We start from the raw sequence: 8,148 nt of genomic DNA on the forward strand, positions 1-8,148 counted from the left end.
TGGCGCTCGGCACTAATGGGTTAAAAAGAATTATCCAGATTTATTTATTTCAAAAAAGGGCAAGCATTCCAATTGGATAGAATATGTACTACTATCCAATTTTGATTTTCAGAATAGCGTTACACGGCTAAAATAAGCTCATACAAAGCTTCTATAATTAACTGGGGTCCTTTTTAGTAGCGAAGCTACTCTATAATTCAAAATATCCGTCTGTAAGTCCGTAATTATTTGATTTTCTCGGCTGCTATTTATGATATACTTTTGTTTGCCAAGATGTCCCTTTCTAAAGAGCAACTGTCGGTCATGCTACAAAAGCTAAATGTATATTTTTAGAGTTTTGTGATTCTTTGATATTCTTCTTTCTTATTCTTTTCTTCCTCTCTTTTTTTATGGCAATTGAACATCTGCTAGCTTTATATATTTTTTGCTTCGCTACTTGAAGATGTTGTCATCCATGTTCCCTACACATTGACTAAGTTCAAAGTCATATTTTTTACAATTGACTGCGTTTTTATAAACGGCTGTGAGTGTTGATATACTTTTATACTTTGCGGTTACCATGTGCGGTATACAGGGAGAGATCAATGAAAATAGTTATTTCTTTCATCGTATTATAAACCGCTTTCCGCGGATATAAAATGTACAATTATAAGATTAAAACCAGTTTTTTTAAACCCGCGGTGCCGAAGGCACGGGCTAAAAAAACTGGTTTTAATCTTATGATAGTACATTTTTATATTCGTAGAAAGCGGTTTATAATAAGATGCTAGACATAGTTTTTTCGTATAGATGAGAACCGGTTCCTATCCACCGGATTCAAATGAATACGAGAAATAAAATTACAAAATTCTAACGTAGTTTTTTAACGATTGTAGAAGGTCCAGAGAGAAAAAAAATAAAAAATAAATATTTAAATATTCAAAAATATTCTTATGCTTGCTGATATGTCTCTATAGAAGCCAAACTGTTTGTTGATGGTGGATTAATTCAGGGTCCGATTTTGTACAATACAGTTATTGTACATATAATTTTTCTTGCGTTTTTTTAATGAATATTTTTTTACTAAGTTTAATAAACAAACAATAATCAGACTTTTAGAAGCATTATTTTGACATAAAACTTTTAAACTCACGTACATTTTTGGTCTTTGGGGTATCTTTCATTACTTTTCAGACTTTAGAAGATATCCGTTTTTTCAGACTAATATCAGAAGAACTTGATCGACAAAAACTCCCTAATTTAGTCACTTTTGGAAGCTAAGCTGGCAAATGAACATCTACTTTATAACTTACTTTGTTTGTTTCTCCAGTGCAGGATGATTTATTTATGCTTCGCTACTTATGGATGCTGTCATAAATGTAAATTAGATGCAATATGCAATTTCCCCTCTTTTCTAGTTTTTCAAATAATTTATAATTATTTGATTACGTTTCTAGTCATGGTAAAGGGATAATTATACTGAAAATTAAACAGTTTGCAATAATAGTTATTTTTTTCATCGTATTATAAACCGCTTTTCGCGGATATAGGATGTACAATTATTAGATTAAAACCAGTTTTTTTAGCCCTGAGGTGCCGAAGGCAAGGGCTAAAAAATGGTTTTAATCTTATGATTGTACATTTCTATATTCGTAGAAAACGGTTTATAATACGATGCTAGACATAGTTTTTTCGTATTGATGAGAACCGGTTCCTGTCCACCACCGGTTTCGAATGAATACGAGAATAGTTATTTCTCGTATCGTATTATAAACGGCTTTCCGCGGATATAGAATGTACAATTATAAGATTTAAACTAGTTTTTTTAGCCCCGAGGTGCCGGAGGCACCGGCTAAAAAAACTGGTTTTAATCTTATGATTGTACATTTCTATATTCGTAGAAAACTGGATATAATACGATGCTAGACATAGTTTTTTCGTATGGATGAGAACCGGTTCCTATCCACCGGATTCGAATGAATACGAGAAAACAAATTAACTTTGGAGTAAATTATTCGAATTCGTTTCCTATTTAATCAATTAGTTTTCCTATTAAAATAAAACAATAGAGGGAAGGCTAGCAGACGAAAAAGGTCCCTAACACTGGATCCAGGTAATCATCTGGATTATATATCTATACCTATAATTGTACCTGAAAATAAAAACCATTCTATCGGTTATTAATAATAAAGATAAAAATTAAAATTAAATTTTTTGAGGGATGGTAATTTTTTTATGGGCGATTTTTCTTGGAAGGGTGGTGGTACCCTCCCCCCCAATTAGTTATAAAGCTTCCCAGGATCTATGAGCACCATATCGATTAAGCGGTTATCCTTGAGTACAAACAGACAGACAGACACATACACAGAGATAATTTTACTTTATTATAAAGATTAATCAATTTGGGGTAATTCAAACCTTTTATGGAAAATTGAATTTTGTCAGGTGGACGATTTTTTCTCCTAGTGCAATATCCTTTTCCTTGTGTATTATATTACTGTCAAGCTTGGAGGAGCACCACTTTTTATTATATACCACTTTATATACATTTCCATTTTTATGGATTTTTAATAGTAAATCTTCTCTACAATTATAATACGTCTGTTCTTCCTTGCGGCCTCATAATATGATGCTTGAACAAATGACAACAAGTAACATCTTATTTGATACTCAGGGATGTTCAGGGATAAGACAATGAACAAATGCACAATAAAAGTGGCATCTTCTTTAGATTAAAAATACTTGTACATAACTTGTAGATTACAAGCTACAAAAGCAGAATATAAAAGTATGAGAAGAAATATCTAATGTGGCAACAAGGGCTCGGCAGCCGCGATTCAGCCGCCTTTAAGCCTCAGGGAATTGAAAAATTTTAAAAATCAGGTAACAGTCTAAAACTTTCTCAATTATGATAATCCCTTTTTTCAAAGCATCCAAACGGGTTTAAATTGGATGCTTAGTCGCGGCTGACGCATGGGTGCCGAGCCTTTGGTGGCCCTGTATTCCTGAATATGAATTATTTTCTACACTTTGTGCCCTGACCTTGACAGCTCATACCAGAACAGTATATCCTTATCCCTGTATCTATGATTAATAAAGTTTTATCCCTGTATCCCTGGTTTGATATGAATTATTTTCTACACTTTGTGCCCTGACCTTGACAGCTCATACCAGAACAGATTTTTATCTAAATTGAGATGAACAATGTCAAAATCTCTTTTTTTTGTTAGTGTATAGCCGTGTAACCCCCCAATCTGTTTAATCCTATTATATAAGGTAGTAAGCTTTTTTGTTTGTAGCGAAGGATCTCGCTCCCTTACAGTGAAGCTTCTTATATTTAGGCTATTTTATTTTGATGAAAAAGTCTGGGTTTAGTTTTAGGCTATTTTTATGCTCTTCCATACCCTTATAGAGCCCCTATATGCTAGGGGCGCAGCCGCTAGTTTAAGAAAAAGCAGGGAAGGTGGGGACATTGGAATGTAAATTACATTGGTACCAAAAGTTTTTATCATTAATCGTTGGCTCAAAAGGCATTGAATTTGATTGATTTGTTTCCAACTAGCAGTGTCTAAACTGTTCAACCAATATTATCAATATTCATTAGGTATGATTTTGTTTATCATCATTGGGGATATGTAATATATATTAATCTATCGTCCATTTGTGGTATTCGCCACTCAATGCCCCTAATTGTAGGGTAGCTTTGCTTCCAACTTATGGGCTGTTATTGGTGAAACATAGAGAAGCACAGCTCCTCTATAATAACGCTTGTCCACGTCTGTTCCCACCGCCGTAATATCCGAACTCGGTAACGGCTGATAACTGCGGCCTCTACTACACATTGTTATATCTATATATATTGTATATATATAAGAATCTAGGGGATAATAATGTTTTTTTAAAAATACTATTATGGTCATTAAGCTATGGAAATTACTCAGGAGATAGAAACAGCTCTCATTAAGAAAAAAACATAATAAATAAAATATTTGATAGGTCATTAGATCACTTAGTCAAAGTCCTATAATTTCAAACATTCTGAAGAGCGATTATGGATTCTAAGGTTTTAGGAATAACATTTGAATGTCAATAGAATTGTTTTCCCCAGGGATATCAAGGGATAAGACAAAGAATGATGAATTGATTTATGTACATGATAATTTCCAATGATACCCCTTTTGTAGATTGGGTACTACTAATAGAAACCAACCAATCAATAAAAATACCCAAAGATTTTAAGTCATTACATAGAAAACATGAATTTTTTCACTTTTGGTACCACAGTGATTTACAGTCCCATATCCCCTCCCTACCTTGTTTTTCAAAGATTATTATTTGAAAAAAATTTGCTTTACATTATTTGCCAATTTTGAATAATTAGACAATTGTTTTATTCTGTTTGTCACGGGTTAAGATTATATATGATGTGAAGAAAATATTGATAAATTTTTGGGAAACTTAATGCTTTTATTATATTGCCAAAACAAGGTGCTTGCACTGAAACCTATTTCTTAAACCTCCCCCCCCCCCTCCTTATTTTCAATTTTTAAAGCAGGCCCTATAGACCCTGCAGGCCCCTTTTCCTTCTTTACTAACCTTTACTTAACCTATCCTAAAATGAACACTAAACCAAGTTAGATAAAAAAGTTTATGGTCTAGATGCAAAATGAAGGAAACCGTCCAAAATAATAAAAAGATAGGTCAATAATTCAAAATATTGGTTGGAGAAGGATCAGTTTATTGTCCATTGTCCTCTCCCTCTCCAATTTTTTTTACTGAATCTATGTCACTGAGTTGTCTTTGGTGTAATTAGAATTATGCGAATTTAATTACTTTGCCGTTCTTCGAAAGCGAGGCTACTATACAATTTAATTTTATTGGTTAAATCTGCAGTTTATATGAGAGAAGACAATGAACGATTTATTGATTTTACTCCCAATAATGATAACCCAAATAACCTCTTTTGGAGATTCGAATATTTGGTGGAAGAGTTTGGACACTGCTAGTTTCTAAAACCTTACCTAGATCTAATCAAAGCACCCAAAGTTTTTGAGCCAAAGAATGAAAGAACATGTTTATAAAACTTTAATTATATTTTATATTATGATCATATTATATTTATTACTAGCGGTTTCGCCCCCAGCCACTTGGGGCTCTGCCCCAAGAGGTTTGATCAAACTAATTTTTCGTGTTTCAGATTTTAAAGAAAAAAATTGGGGGGGGGGATTTTTTTCATTTTTTGAGGGGTTAAGGGTTTCCACTCCCCAAGAAAATAGTTATAAACCTTCCCGGGACCTATGAGAAGCTATCCTGTAAAGGAGAACCCGATCGGTTAAGCGGTTAGCGAGATTCTTTGCTACAAACAAACAGACAGACAAACAAACAGACAAACAAACAGACAAACAAACAGACAGACAAACAAACAAACAAACAAACAGACAGACAGACAGACAAACAAACAGACAGACAGACAGACAGACAAACAAACACCGTTCTACTTTGTATTATAGATAAGTTTATAGTACTTTAACAATGTTTTAAAACACTATAAATTTTTTATGCTTTTGGAGCTTAAACTGAATTTAGACATTTCTTAAGGTACATTTCATAAAAAAAAACATTATTCCATAGATTTATTAGAGAGATACTTTAAATTCTAATTTAATCTCATTTTTATCTTGATTTTTACCTTGTTGACTATATTATCTGACATATATATGTATATAAAAATTACCAAGTCCGCCGTTATAATACTTTTCAAATGACATTTCCCTTTTGTAATCAACTTAGCAGGACTTTTCTTCATTAGTGGTATGTCTGTCAGTTTTAACAATTTAACGGATAGCTATTTTATTGTAAATAAGGGATAATAATTCTGTAAAAGAACTGCATTTTAGGTATAAATTCTCATGCATATTTATAATATACTTATGACTAAGTCTTGACAGTTTAAATCTTATAGGAGGGGACATTGGACTCTTTATTAAATTAATTTAAAGTTTTATAACAACGTTTTCTTATTCGTTAACTTCAAAACTTTGGGGACTTTTTTAGAATTTTGATTTGTTGGTTCATTAAGTTAAGTGTCCAAACGTTCCAACCACTAATTGTAATCTACAAAAGGGGATATTTTGTTTTGTGTATCATCATTGGGGATGTACAATAATAACCCAGGTTTAAATCAATCAAATTCAATGTGACGTACAGATTGCCTTAAGGACAAACGTTTTGATATTTCGAATCTATTTATAAAGTAGCTTCGCTTTTTGCATTCTCTTTTGAAATGATGAAAAATCAGTTTGTAAAGCTTTTATAATTAGCTTGAATGGATGTTTCTATCCTTGTTATAATGTGATTGCAATGATTTTGTAATTTTTTTTCTTTCTTTCAAACAACTAGAGCAATTTTAATTATATAATTCAATGTTATACGGGACATCTAGGACAGTAAGGTTCATAACTGTTCAACATTTTTATTTTAAAGTTAGTAGGTATGTTTTTCAACAAAAAATGCATGTCGAGCACTGAAAGCAAACCTCATCCTCTTATTTATTGAACCAAATTGAAAAATACGGGGATGAGAGGCGAGTAGTGCTTTTCCTTCTGCCTTGCGGGGAGTCCTATCTCTGCGGGGTTACCAAATTTAACCTTATCTAACCTAAGGCATTACAAAAATTCTAAGATAAACTAACCCTCCCCCCCCTCTATTATTCTTAAAACTTCCATATGTAATAATTCCAAGCAAGAGTGACAACATCCATACAAATGCAAACCAATTAAAACAAGTAGCATTATAGATCTTCACATAAAAATTTAGTTGTAAAGCATATTTTATATAGCAACAGGAAATTCAAAGTCATCTAGAGCATTACCGACAGACCGCCAGACAAAAAACGGTAATTGAAGATCAATAGTAGGAGAAATCTTCACAAATCAAATATAGGACGTCTATCTTTAATAGAAGCCAGTATAATCCAAATTTCTCTATTAAAATAAATCAAAGTTTACCTTAAATTTTCATCAGCCATAGAATAATCAACTGTAGAATATCACTTTAGTTTGCATAATCTCACTTCTTTCTCATAAATATAACTTTTTTTTCTATGATTGTTCTTTGGAAACAGCCACTCAAGTCCTTAGATTTTAATAAGGAATTTATCACTAGTTCTAAAAAGTTGACAATTTAAGGATTATACAAAAACAAGGATGACAACATACACAAAGCGAATCTTGAACAAATTAGAAAGACAAACGAACATTGTTAAATATAAAGTAACTAGCGGCTTCGCCCCTAGCCTCTAGGGTCTTTGCCCCAAGAGGTGATAAAATTTTTTTTTGGCGAAATAAGTAAAAGGACCTAGGAAATCTTCTACAAAAAAAAAAAAATGTGGGGGGATTTTTTTTTGGGGGGGGGGGGGGGGTTGGAGGTGTCCCAACCCACAAGAAAATAGCCTAAAACCACCACATGACCAGTAGGTATATTCCCTGAAGAGTAGAATCCGATTGGTTCAGTGGTTACCGAGATCTTAAGGGACGGACAGACAGACGGACGGACGGACAGACAGACAGACGGACAGACAGACAGACATCGTTCTACTTTGTATTATAGATTAAGCATTCAATATTAAACAATATCTAGAAGTGTAAACAAAAATTCCGTGTAAATTTACGTCAAACTTACATCTTTTACTTGATTATAGAGATGCTTCGCTTTTAACATAATGCCTAAACTTCCTTGGAATCAATATTATAAAATCATGTGAATAAGAATATATTCCCTATATGCAGAAAAACTTTTCTTTTGATATTATTTTTTAAAGAAAAATAAAGAATTTTAATAGTGAAGGTTCTCTAAAATTCTAGCGTTTTTTTCATTATTTTAGGCATGTTAGAATTTTCTTATGAATTTTAAACTTTGCATGGTGATCCCTATAGTAGATAGGTGCAATTTAGAAAGCGTAGTAACTCTAAAATCTTTACCAAAATGTCCGTACGTCCATTTTAAACATGTTGATTTTTTCACTTTTTTAAAAACAAATTTTTTGTGATCTAATTATCCGATTGATCTGATTTTTGGTATTCTGATTCCTGGGACAACAAAGTACAATATTATAAGCGTAGAATCTCTATAATCAAGTCCTAAAAATTCAAGTATGTCCATGAACATTAT

General features: G+C 32.5%; 1 protein-coding gene across 1 annotated transcript in view; it reads right to left on the reverse strand.

Annotated features, from left to right (window-relative positions):
* Window positions 1–7,123, reverse strand: part of LOC145322985 (uncharacterized) — a 34,101-nt gene extending 26,978 nt beyond the window's left edge. Inside the window, exon 1 of the mRNA XM_080165373.1 lies at window positions 6,987–7,123. Coding sequence (XP_080021499.1) covers window positions 6,987–7,006 — 20 coding nt within the window. The 5' untranslated portion in view covers window positions 7,007–7,123. The remainder of the gene's footprint in view (window positions 1–6,986) is intronic.
* Window positions 7,124–8,148: the final 1,025 nt, after the last annotated feature.

Source organism: Acartia tonsa, chromosome 6 (genome assembly GCF_053477335.1).
Source record: "Acartia tonsa isolate MP-2025a chromosome 6, ASM5347733v1, whole genome shotgun sequence".
In the NCBI taxonomy this organism is placed as follows: domain Eukaryota; kingdom Metazoa; phylum Arthropoda; class Copepoda; order Calanoida; family Acartiidae; genus Acartia; species Acartia tonsa.